This window comes from Micromys minutus (assembly GCF_963924665.1).
Source record: "Micromys minutus genome assembly, chromosome: 32".
In the NCBI taxonomy this organism is placed as follows: Eukaryota; Metazoa; Chordata; class Mammalia; order Rodentia; family Muridae; genus Micromys; species Micromys minutus.
Window position 1 is genome coordinate 5,604,711 of NC_137967.1, and position 13,069 is coordinate 5,617,779.

A 13,069-nucleotide genomic window follows, 5' to 3' on the forward strand; every position below is an offset into this window, starting at 1 on the left:
CAGGTCTAGACCCCCTCCCTCATGCCTAATCCCCCTCCCTCAGACCCAACCTCCCTTCCTCAGACCCAGCCCCCCTCCCTCAGGCCCAGTCCCCCTCCCTCATACCCAGGCCTCCTCCTTCAGACCCAAGGGTTAAGACCCAGCCCAACTCCCTCAGTCCCAGGTATCCATACCCAGCCCCTGTCCTCAGCCCCAGGGGTCCAGGCCCAGTGGTCCTCCTGCAGTCTCAGAGGTCCTCCCTCAGTCAGAGCTCAGAGGTGAGCCTGCCTCCTCCAGGTCTTACCCTCACTCTGAATTCTCCTTCTCCGACAATCCTTTGCCGCCCTTTGTGAAACTGCTCAGAGTCTTCTCCTGGAGATGGGGGTGGAAGAGAACAACCTCCTTACCCAGCAGGACACTTCTGTCCCATTCCTCTGCATTCTGTCTCCACTCCCGGGGTGGGGGTGCGAGACGGAATCACTGTCCGTTCTGCCAGTGGGGAAACTGAGGCACAAAAGATGACCATCTGAAAACTCAAGGAAGATCGGGTGTCATGGAAAGGGGCCATAAGGCAGGTCTTGGGCTTAGGAGGTCCTGGGGAGCCACAGAGAGCTGTCACCAGGCGCTGGGCTGGGCTGTCAGGCTGCGGCCACACTCTTGGGCTGGAACCCAGCGAAGGTTTCCTTCCTGCAGTGCCACCTAGTGGTGGCAGTGTCGCTCGCTGGAAGTTTCCAGAGCAGAGCGAGAGAGTGAGGTCATTGTAACAGGAACGCCCAGGAGAACACAGCTTCTGTCCTCACAGAAGGGTCCCATCTCTCAGGATCTCAGCCCTGAGCTCTGGGCCTGGCTGGTCAACCTGGCGGGAAAGGGGCTTGTGGATGGGGGTGGGGGATGAAGAGTTGACTTGGGGTTAGCGTCAGACTCGGGGTTAGGGTCAGCCTTAGACTCAGAGTCAGACTCAGACTTGGATGAAGGGTCAGCCTCGGCCTCAGACTCACTCATTCTGTTGCCCAGTCTGACCTGGAACTCATGCTGTGGTCCAGGCTGGCTTGAAATTCAAGGCTGACTCCCCGTTTTAGCCTCCCAAGAGGTCTTACAGGCAAGAGACATGCACTCAGTACACACAATGCTTAGGGTGAATTTTCTTACAACACCAAAGTAATAGAAAACTACCAAGAAACAGAGATTAAGGTACTGAAATTACATTATTCTAAACAGAATTTGCAGTGATACTACTTTTCTCAGCTCCAGTGGAAGCAAAGTTGTCAATATTTTCAAAACGGAGGTCTTTGCAGAGAGAACGGTCACCTTTGACAGTTTCTGTGAACCCATGGATGTCTGTGTGTGTTTGCACACGCGCGTGTGCACGCATGCATGGTATATGCATGTGTGTGCTGTTTGCACATGCTGTATACATGTGTAGCTTGTGTGTGGTGTACACATGTGTGAGCCCAGAGCGGGGGGTGGGTCCTCTATTCCCCTCTCCCCCTTATTGCCTTGAGACAGGATCTCCCTGAATCAGAACCTGACCACTTCAGCTAGGCTGGCTGCATGTGAACTCTAGGACTTGGTGGTTCCTCAACACCGTGGCTACAGGCGCGGCAGCTGTGGAGCTAGAGATTCAGGCTCTGACCCTCTAGTTTGCCCAACAAAGATTCTCACTCACTGCGCCATCTCCCCAGCCCCACTTTGTGTTTTGAGACCAAACCTTTCACCAGGATCTGGGGCTCATCAATTAAGCTATGCGGTCTGGCCAGTGAGCCTCAGGGTTCCTTCTGTCTGCCTCCTCCTCGCCGCTGGGTTTTTAGAGTGACTCCAAACCTGACTTTTACTTTCATTCTGGGGATTTGAACCCCACCCACATGCTGGCACTAGAGGGGCTTACTGACTGAGCCGTCTCTCCAGCCCCGAGAGGCAACGTGAAATAGTGTTTGCGAGACTGAGACGTAGATACACAGCTTCTCAAATACAAAATGGCCACTGGTTCGGGCTGGAGAGGTGAAGGGTTAAGAGCACTGGCTGCTCTTCCAGAGGACCTAGGTTCTGTTCCCAGCACCCACATGGCAGCTCAGCTCCATCTGTAAATCTAATTCCAGGGGACCTGACACCCTGTTCTTCTGGCTTCTGCATGCAAACCGTTTGCAGACACACAAACAGGCAATGCACCCAAACACGTAAATGACATTCTTTTCTGAAAGGGGCCACGGTTGCCCAGTGCTCTGACCTGTGTCCTCACCTTGCCCACCTGAACCTCCTTCTAACCCCCTCCCAATGCCCTCTCTTCCAGAATGTTCTCCCAGGGTCTGAACGAAGGGCCTTCTACCTCAAAAGACTCAGACCACAGCCTCTAGGCAAGAGACCAACACACGATGCTACCCTGGGACATTTCATTACGTTGTCTTTTGAACTTGTTACTGTTGTGAGTGTCGTGGTGGTGTTGTGGTGCACGTGACAAGCAAGTACTGTGTTGCTGAGCTATGCCTTCCTGCCCGATATTTCCTTATTCATTCAAAAAAAAAAAATCATTCTCCTCTTTACACCATCATCGACTAATATTCACACCTCACTCCCGGGGGGGGGGGAACGGCTTATCACCTAGTTTCTGCCTATGTTACGGGTTTAGCGTCTGTGGGAAAGAGTAGCAGCTGGGCTGCCGCTGAGCACCCAACAAACTGAATCCTCACAGTGGCTAGTCACAGGCTGGAGAGCCCGCAAAGGATACAGAAGACAGGTGAACTGCCTCGCTCCTCGCTCACACAGCAGCCAGACTCGTGGGCCCTCACTGGCATGCACGGTAGAGGCGGGCTCCACTTACCTCCACTAGCTGGTGCCAGTGCTCCACGGGCTTCCGAGGGTTAGCCAGCATCTCTGCCCAGTGCTCTCTGCCATGCGGGTCGGCAGCCTCCGGACCCACTCGGCACACCCCGATCACTTCATTGTGGCCGATGCTAGGGGTTGGGAAAGCGATTACTAGGAAGGTCAGGAGAGGTGGCCGGCCACCTCCGAGCCCGCCTTGCTCCACCTCATGGGTGCCTCTCACCAGTCATAATCTACCACCGCGATGCTGAGGCCCACATTCTCCACGCTCTCGGGAGCCACGTCGAACACCAGGGCCTCGTTGTATGTGGGGTTCAGTGTGTTCTTCTTAATGGAGGTCTTTCGTTTCTTCAGACGCCGCCCCTCACTGATCAAGGAGGCCTTCACGTAGGGGTCTGTATGGAGAAGCCAGGGAACTGAGCAGAGGCCTTCTTCCTCAGGCTAGGGGGTCCAGGCCTCAGTCCTCCTCTGTCAGACCCTAATCTTCTTCCTCAACCCAGACGCACCTGAGAAGCCAGTGAGGTCCATTGCTTTGAGGTTAGAGGCTTTGATGATGGTCACGGTGAGGCGCCCGGCCGTGGGGAGGTAGCAGAGGGAAAAGTTGAGCTCCCCAAGATCTGCCTTTTCCTGCAGTGGGAACACAGTGAGCACCTTTCCCCCGACAGCCCTCACCCTTCTGCCTTTCCTCCCCACCGCCGCTGGGTTCCCATGTCCCGAACAGTCTGACTCTGGGCCAAGGCCCCATAGCTTCCCTGCCACAGCTGTCCACCATCAAAGCCTGTTTTGTTCTGTAAGGAACATGGCGGGGCCCGGAGACCAGGGAAAGGGAGAGAGAGAGAATTAGCAAGGGAGAGACAGAAACCGAGAGAGTGTGTGGACAGAGATCAGAGAGAAAAAGAAACCCAGAGAAACAGGCAGACAGGATGGGGGGGATAGGCAGGCAGAGTGGGGCGCTGTGCTGGTGGGCAGGAGAGACTGAGGTAGAGACCTATCGAGAAAGGGGACTGATCATGTCGGGTCATCAGAGTGCCGGGGCACAGCGTTGGGGGAAGACAGGGCTTGAGGGCACACAGGAGCTTCTGAGATAAGATGATGTTAGGGCTTTGAAGAGTCAGGGATGAAACCAGGTCGAGGGGGAAAGGTTTCATGAGCAGAGACAGCAGCATAGACAAAGGTCTTGACAGCAGTGAAGCTGTGACCAGGGCCTAATTAGTGTGTGTCAGAGGCTGGAGGCCACTGCTTCATTCTAGAGTGTCCAGGAAGAAGCAACTGGCCTCCCAGGAACCTTTTTCCTGCTCCTCTGTCTCAGGTGCTCTTCAGCGTCTTCCTGTCCCTGAGTCATGTGGGCTAGGAGGTTCTGTGTGAGGCTCAGTCTGTGTCTTCTCCATAACTTCTAGCCACCAACCCTGTCCCCTCTAACTGAGCGTCTGCTCCCATCTAGGCCCTTGCTGCTCTGAGGCCTTTCAGCCTCCTTTCTCAGGATCTCTGTATCTCCACTCTGGTGGGGGAATGAATGAATAAATGAGCGGGTGAGGGAAGACCTCAGGTAACAGAGCTGGTTGGGTAGAATGAGTCAGGGCAGAGGCAGAGCAAGGCCCTCACGTGGGCACCTCGGGTGGCAGCAAGGTGAATGTGGAGTTCCTAGGTCCTGGAGACTGGGGGACAAGCCAGCTGACCGAGCAGAGCTACGGGCACTGGCTTCACACATATCTCTGACACAGGAGAAGACTGGGGCTCAGAGCTGTCCTCTCCTGGCTCCCCAAAACTTGTAGGAACCAAGGACCCGAGGGCCGGGTATACTCAACCAGGCTCGGGCGTGTCACTTAGGACCACGGGGGAATGAGAGGCCCCATGCCAGGGGCCATAAAAGTCAGAGTCCAGGGTGTGGGCTCTTTGATATGATGCTGTGAGAAGTAGGGGAACCCTAATCTATCAGATGCCTGAAGATCCAGGTGGTAGGACTCCCAAGGAACCCCCAAAAGACAGAAGGAAACAATACAGAAGAGTTTGAAGGGAGGGAGTTGAAGAATTAAGAGCCTCAGTATCTGGAAGTCTGGAAATGAACAAGGGGCTGTTGGGAGGGAAAGTTACAGCAGGGGGAGGGGAGAAAGAGTTGGCTAGTGACATCTGGGCCAGAGGGCAAAAGTCACAATGATGTCCTATGAAGTCCTGAGGCACTGGGAAGACAAGCTTGGGAACCTAGGCTTAGGGCCTGATTAATTAGCATTCCATAAGACTGGAAAGGGCAGACGCCCCGCTCCAAGTCCCTCTATCATCCTAGCTTCTGTGGCTGCGACATTCTCTCGGAATGATACTTAGGACGCTGTGGGGTGGGAAATGAGAATGGGGTGGGGAGGGAGGGAGACAAGGGGATCTCAGGATGCCCAGGAGAGCTGGCGCCAGGGCCCACTGACCGAGCCGCCTTCCAGGATGTCCCTCCAGAGCGGGCGGTCGGGGGGCTGTTCAGCCAGCTCCAGCAGATTGTCCAAAACCACCTGGCCAATGAGATCATGCCGCGAGAATCGGTCGAAGTCATAGACACTGAAGTGCAGCTTGCGCTGGGGCAGCTCGGCCAAGGGTACCGAAAACTGGAATGTCTCATTGAAGATGGGGTTCAGCGTCTTCCTGTGCACCTGCGGGACAGAGGCAGAGACGGATATGATGTCCGCTGGCTTTGGTCCCACAGTCAGTAGACCATGTGCCCCATATCTGCCCTCAGTGTAGATCCAGCCTCCTCCCTCAGACCCAGTGGACCTCCCAAGTCTCCTCTTTCAGACTCAGGATACAGATTTCAGCCCTCTTTCCTCACAGACATAGATCTAGACCCTGCCCTCCTCCTGAAGACATGGAGGTCCTCCCTAGCTCTTCTGTTTCATACCCCAGTCCCCCTCCCTAAGACCCAACTTCCTCCAAATCCTTTTCTTTCAGACCCAGTTTCAGGCCCCTGCCTTCCTCCTTCAGACCCAAGGATGCAGACTCCAGAACTCCTCCCAGGCTCCTCCTCCTGACCAAGAGGTCTTCCCCAGACTCCTCCCTCAGACTTAGGATACAGACCTCAGCCCTCCTCCCTCAGACCCAGGGCTCCTCCCTAGCCCCTCTCTCAAACCTTACGGACCACATACACACTGCGAAACCTAGCCCTAACCTTGGTCTGAAATTTCTTTTTGCGGTCAGGCAACAGGTAGATCTTGACGTAGGGGTCTGAGAACCCATTGGAGTCCTTTGCGGGGAGATCCAGGGCCTGTAGGATCCGCACCACGAGCTGGTCGGAACCATAGAGGTACCGGAGGGCAAAACTGATGCGGCCACAGGGTGCCCCTGTCTCCCCAGAGCCCCCGCCGCCTCGACGGCCACCAGGTCCAGTGCCCTGGTACAACTCTGGCTTGATCTGACCGATGAGCTTGGCTTTTTCCTCTCCGCCCGGCAGGGGTAAGGGCAGTGCAGGTGGTCGCTCCTCGCTGCTTGGGTCTGCTTGGGTGGTCAGGGTCTGCTGGGTGAGGGGCCGAGGCAGGGCTGGGTACCTGTGTGTCAGGGAAGACCAAAGGGAGGTTCAGATCTGAGAGCCGTCTGATTCTATCTGATTCCGAGCCTTGTGCCTATAACCCTGCCCTTGACTAGTAATTTGACCTTGGATCAGACACCTGTGCTTCCTGAGCCTCAGTTTCCCCATTTGCAGCAGGAGTGTTATCTGCACTAGCCCCATCCACACCTCAAGGTCATCAGGACTCAAGTTGGTGGCCAGATGTCCTTTGCATTCTGATACCTCATCTTAGGCCCGGCCCCCCATCTCTCTAGCTCGTCACTAATGGCTGGTTCTGGGCTCAGCTTGTCCTCTGCCTGCCTGGGCTACTGGCTGCATTTCTCCCTCTCTAGATGGCTTGAGAGTTGGCATCTCTCCTTCTTGGCTCACAGCCCTGCTGTGGCTCCCCAGTGCCCTCAGGACACAGCCTTTCCACCTGCCACTTCTAGCCTTGAATGGTCTGGTGTGCGCAGTGTCACGTCCCGGACTTTGTCCAAATTTCATCTTCCGCCCACCTGCCTCCTGGCTTTTCCCCCACCTCACGCTTGGTCTCTTCTGCTCTTGCTTTCTCCTGCCTGAAATGATGGGTACAGATGCCTAACTGCACCCTTCCTTAGCTCCCCCACCATACAAGTGTCTATCAAGGTACCTCCGCCTCCCGAAAAGTCTCAGCTTCCTTCAAGCTTTGGCAGCCTCCAGGATGCTTTCCTGTCTCCCTAGCGTGCATCCCTTGGACTGTCAAAGCCTCAGGGTGGAGGCCTGGACATAGCATGTGTCTGAGGCCGAGCTCTACAAGACCCTAAGCTTACATGCACAAAATGAGGAAAAATGAGAATAGTCAGGTGACCAACGGGTCCAGGTTACCAATCATAGCTTACACTGGATGGGACCAGTAATTACCTACACCTCAGAAACTGCCCTCACCCCCTCTCCACTACTGAGATGAAACCTAGGCTTTTTTCGAGCTAGGCCAGAGTTCTGCAGAAACACACCCTGGCACCTCTCTGAGGAAAGAGTTCTACCACTCAGCCACATACTCCCACTCCCTCCCTGGGGGATTCTAGGCAGGGGCTCTCCCACTGAGCCACACCCCCAGCCTTATTTTTATTTGTTAAGACAGGGCTTCACTGTTGCCCAGGCGGCCTCAGACATTAGATCTCCCCGTCTTAGCCTGTGAAATGGGAAAGCATGCTACTACACTAGCTTCTAGCCCTAGATTCTTGGCCCCCAGGTTTCTTCTGGACCTTGACCCAAGAATCCAAGGCCCTGCTCCCTTCCTCTTAATTCTAGGAGTCTAGGCCGTAGAATCTAGGAGTCAGTATACCATTACCTGTCCTGACCCTGGTATCAGAAGAGCCACAAAAGATAGGAATGAGACGGAGAAGCAGAGTCGAGTAGTGAAGCCCCAAGCCCAAGCCCCTTCTCACCTGGTGGTGGGCGCTAGACTCGTAACCTGCTGATGAGACTGGGCACTGGGCAAGCCTCCACCACTGGGAGGCAGAAGGAGCAGCCCAGAGCCTGTTCCACCCTCAGAAGGCAGCTCAGGGGATGTCTGGCTTGGTTTGACCCCAGCAGCTACCACAGAGGCCACAGCAGCCTCGGGATATGAATCCATGTCCAGATAGGAAGGTTCTGGAGGCTCAGAGCCCCCAAGGCCACCTGGTTCCAGCAGCTCGGCAAATGGCGGGTGGTGGGCTGTGTGTGCATGGTGGTGAGGGCCACCCAGCAGGGGATGGCCACCTAGGCTGGCTCCCAGATGGTGTCCACCACCTCCCACCAGGCCTGCCAGCCCAACCCCAGGGGCTAAGTCTTTGCGCAGGGGGCCACCGCCCACTGCCGAGCCGCCTTTGTCCCTCCAGGGCACCCAGCACAACTTCCAGGACACGAAGAGAGAGACACCCAAGAGGACGATGCCACAGAATGTCACGATGACGGACAGCAGGCTCACGGAAATGTCTGGAAAGAGTGAAGAGAGAGAGGTCATGGGTCACGAGGGGTCAGGTCAGGGCTGCCTTGACTAGTTTCTCGGTCTGGCTGAGTTTGAGCTCAGCGTTTCTGCTATGATCACCTGTGGGGGGGGGTCACATTCTATAGGTAGCAGGTTCTGAAGGCTGTCCCCAGGCTTTGTCCTCTCTAGTTCCTGTTGTTTCTCGGTCATAGGGCATTTCTGAAGGACAAGATCCCTAAAAGCTTAGAGACAATCCAGGAGAATTTTTGCTATGGGTCCTTGGGAATCCACCGTAACTTCTCCTGGATTGGCAGGTGGGATAAGTCTACTCTGTTCTTTGTGGCAGTGGACAGCAATGGGGGCAAATGACGGTAGAAGGACACAATAGCAAACATCTGTTGAGAAGTGACAATGTAACTGTTACCTTGCTGTGGAGATCCAGAGACAGGAGATAATGAACAGGGAGGGGGTGAGAGCTCAGTCAGTAATATGCTTGCTGCTCAAGGATGAAATCCAAGTTTGGACTCTCAGAATCTACACAGAAAGGCTGGGCAGCGTAGCATGTGCTTGCCGTCCCAGCACTGGGGAGGCAGAGTCAACCAGATCCTTAGGAGCTTCCTGGCCAGTCAGCCTCCCTTACTTAGTGAACAGTGAGTCCGTTTCAAAAAAACAAAGTGAGCCTTGCCCGAGAAATAGCATCTGTGATTCACCTCCCGCCTCTCTCCTGTGCAGGGCTAACGAGCACATAACCCCTTCCCTCACCATATACCACAGGTGCCACACTTCAAAACCAACGTTCTTACTCTCACACATCATTACTTTTTTGGTGACTAGTGGCCCTTATTCAGATAATCAGTCTCATGACTGTGGTCACATGGTGTCATATATATTATGTTATATATAACTGGTGCCTTCTGGATGTCAGTAACATGATACCCTGTTTTGCTATGAAAGCCCAGCACAACTCAGTTCTTGCAACCAATGTTTTATGGCTCTTTGGGTAATTAGTACTGGGACTGGGGTTTTATGGCTATGGTTCCTCTCCTAATGCCACCAGGAGAAGGGTTTCATGGATTCTCTCTAGGCTGTGGGAATTTATTTTGGAGGTGACTCCTGGGATTGGAGTTAGAACAGACATGAGTCCTTGCTCTCTGTATATGGAGAACCACGTTGGGCGGGGCCAAGTAACTCAGTCACTGCCAGTTTAGACATCCAACCGTAATGGTTGTGTTCAGGGAACAGTCAGAAAGAAGGAAACACCTCTTAGTGCTGGATCACCTGGCAAAGCAAAAGCAGGGTGTGGCATGAATCCTCATGCTACTGTGTGACCTAAATGTGATGCATATCTCACGTCCCCGCTGCAAAGACCAAGGCTGTGGGAAAATAGAAGTCTCTGGAACGTGTGTCAGGCATTGCTGCAAGGACTTTGAGTTTTATCTTGCCACCTACTTGGGGTGCTCGAGCCTACATAGCTACTGTTTCTACTGAGAGCCCTAGATTCTACTGAAACAAGAGTCAGGGATTTAAGCAGTCCTTTCTACATGGGAGAGACCAGGGCATGGGAGTCATGCAGCAAACTGGCCAGATGCTTCTAACATTGCCAGTACAAGATTCCCATCCCAGAGAACTCTGGATCCTTCGAGCCTCTCCTGCTCCCCAGGCCTGTCTGCACAGCTTAAAGAGCACAGAGCCAAGGCAGCTGTGTGCCTAGAGCAAAAGATACACTCTCCCCAAGCCTGACCAGTGCCTAGGTGGGAACCTGTCAGAACAGGCACACACCTGAGAGCTCCAAGCTCTTGGGAGGTCCCACTGTTGTCTTGAGCCATGCTAGGCATTCAAGGACAATGCTAAATCACATTGGTGCCAAAGCCAATTGCTGGAAGAGCTTTAGTTTAAGGGCTGTCACAAAGGCAGTCCACCCCATCTACTTGTGATGTTTCCTCTTCATTGTCAAATTGGCTAGATTTAGAACTACCTAGGAGCTAGGAGTGGGTGGTTTGTGCCTGTCATTTCAGTACCTAGGGGCTGAGATAAGAGGATTTCTGTGAGTTTAAGGCCAATCTGGGATACATAATGAGTTCCGGGCCAGTCTGGGTTACAGAGTGAGACCCTATACCAGAATGTAAAACAAGGGGCTGGGGAGAGGGCTCAGTCAATAAAGTATTTGTCCTACAAGCCAAAAGACCCGAGGCTGAGCTCCAAAACCCACATTAAAATAGCCAGGCATGGTGGCACATGTGTATCCCGAGAACCCACAGACACAGAGACAAGCAGATCTCTGAGCTCACTGGCCATGCAGCCAACCCTACTTGATGAGTTTCAGGCCAGTGAGAGACCCTGTTTCAAAACATTGAAAGGTATGTGCCCGCAATAAAGAGCACTTGCTACTCTTAGGGAGGACCTGGATTTAATTCCTAGCACTCACACTGTGTCTCACAACCATCTCTAGGGAAACTGACAGCCTCTTTTGGCCTCTGTGGGCACCAGTAGACATGTGGTACACAGATATGCATGCAGTCAAAATATATAGACACATAAAATAAAAATAAATTTAGAAGCAGACAGTTCCTAAAGAGTTCTCGGACTGCCAAATGCACGCATGTTAGTACATGCACACACATGTTTGTGTATGCAAAGGCATTTCCGGGGAGGACATTTGGAGGGGGGGGACCCACCCTGAATACAACCAGCACTGCCCTATGCCCTGGAGGCCTAAATGCAATAAAATAGGAAAGCCGGGTAGGACCATCATCCCCAGGAATCCTGTTTGCTGGTCGGCCATGCTGTGACTGCCTTCTTTATGTGATAGAACTGCACCTCCAAATCCATGAGCTAAGCAAACCTTCCCTCCTTTGTTTCTATCATGAATCTGGCCAAAGTGATGCGAAAGCTGATGAATGGATCTCATGACCAAACCCCAACCAAAACCCTAAGCATGAAGGTTTGGTGGGTAATGGGTCACATGGGAGAATTAAAGATGGCCTGTGACCTTACTGGAAGGGAACGCAGGACAGTCATAACTTCTGTCTCCTGCCCCACAACTAACATCCTGCTTTGGCTGATTTAGCCTGTAACTTTTTGGTGTAATCAATTCTTCTAGAGCTAGCTATGGTGGTTTCGTGTCTGTAATCCCAACAGCTAAGAGACTGAGACAGGAGGGTTATTTCAAGTTTGAGACCAACCAGGCCTCCATAATGTTTTATCTGATCCCCAATTTTCTCACCTCAAAAAAAAAAAAAAAAAAAAAAAAAAAAGTCATGATTTCTGACATGGAAATTTCATGGCTGTAATTAGAAAGGAGTCGATCTCAGGACAAAAGCCCAAGGTCGAGGGTTAGATGGACCAAGAACACAGCAATTTCTCCATTTCAGTGGTTTGGAGACAAAGTAGCAGCAAAGACAGCCCAGGCTCTCAGTGGGACTGGCCAGAGGGGTGGGGAAGGCTGTGAGCTCTGCTCTGACCTTCCCACGTCTTTGCTACTGTGGAGTTGGGTAGAAGGCAGTGGCTAGTTGGGCCAGCTGGGGTTCTGACCTGCATCCGGACCCCGGGGATATCCTCGGATCCGCAGTTCGTTGAACTCCTGACACCTGTCATTGGTATCAGCATCTCGGACTCGTGCACAGAGGTCTGAGACCAGGATGAGGGCCCGCCGACAGAGGTCATCTTCGTAGTCCCCAGACATAGTGGCCGCAGGATCCTACACTTAAGAGTGGGGTGGGCAGAGATGCAGGTGGGGACAGGGACAGGTTCAAGGAGAAGGAGGGAGAAGGTCTGGTAAGGGGGCAAAGGCCAGAGGGTGGTGGCTCAGGAGCCGGGATTAGAGGATGAAAAATGACAGATGTTAGAGTTGCTTCTTGGGGTCACCATCCAGTGAGAGAGAGTGATTGGGAGCAAACAGATCAAGGGAGCCACAGTAAAAGGCAGGGCGCTCTCAGACTAAAGAATTGTGCCCGGGGGTGGGGTGGGGAGGGAGCACAGATTGAAAGTCTCAGCAGGTACTCTGAGACCCAAAGTGGAAGGCTGGAGGCAGCCATCAGTAGCGGGCAGCCAGGCTGTGGCAGGTAAAAGCATTTTGGGCAGCAGGAATACCATTGGTGCGAGGCTTAGAGGGGGAAAGCTGCTGGGGGGGGGGGGGGTCAGAGGAAGGAGAGTCAGGTGTGGGGCAGAAACACCAAGTTGAGAGGAGGAGAGCTAAGAGGACAGATGGAGGTAAGGACCAAGTGAAGGCTGGTAGCCAGGGAAAGACAGACAGACAGAGAATGGGAGCATAGGGATTCAGGACAGAGAGACGGGGGAACAGCGTGTACTTCATTATATCCGAGACATGGTGCACACAGAGAGAAGTAAGGCAAGGAAGGCAGGGGTGTGGGCAGAAACACCTTCCAAAGAGAGACAGGTAGATCAGAAGAGAGAGAGGGAGAGGATGCTGAATTCCAGGCTGGACAGCCAGACAATGGCTGGAGACCTCAGATACAAGGCAAGAGAAGAGAGTTGGGAACACAGAGTCATGGTCAGAAGAAAAAGAAGGAGAACAGGAGAGAGAGGTGGAGGTGGGAGAGGAGGGAGTGACACAAGGTTGGGGGATAGACATTAGACATGGGTGGGAAAGGGGCCCCCCAGAGGGAAATAATGAGGGCCAGTCAGGCGAAGGGGGGGGGCTGCTGAGGAAGACTGTCATTCGGCCAGGGTCAGACTCACCTGTGCTTATCCCTGCCTTGTCCTGGGTGGCAGCCGAGGAGGCGGGGGGCGGTAGCCCATGGGGGTTGCAGGGTGGACGAGCCTAGCCGCTGCGGACCGGTCCCCAC

The 13,069-nt window shown here is 53.6% G+C and overlaps 1 protein-coding gene across 1 annotated transcript; it reads right to left on the reverse strand.

The window, feature by feature from the left end:
• Positions 1-285: 285 nt before the first annotated feature.
• SYT3 (synaptotagmin 3) lies at positions 286-11,955 on the reverse strand (the record flags this gene model as incomplete). Its single annotated transcript, XM_080908291.1, has 8 exons — positions 11,796-11,955; positions 7,744-8,272; positions 5,942-6,317; positions 5,211-5,429; positions 3,303-3,423; positions 3,020-3,191; positions 2,795-2,927; positions 286-351 (listed from the first exon to the last, which is right to left on the reverse strand). Exons 1-8 carry the CDS (start codon positions 11,944-11,946, stop codon positions 286-288), a joined length of 1,767 nt encoding a protein of 588 aa, XP_080764417.1. The 5' UTR covers positions 11,947-11,955.
• Positions 11,956-13,069: the final 1,114 nt, after the last annotated feature.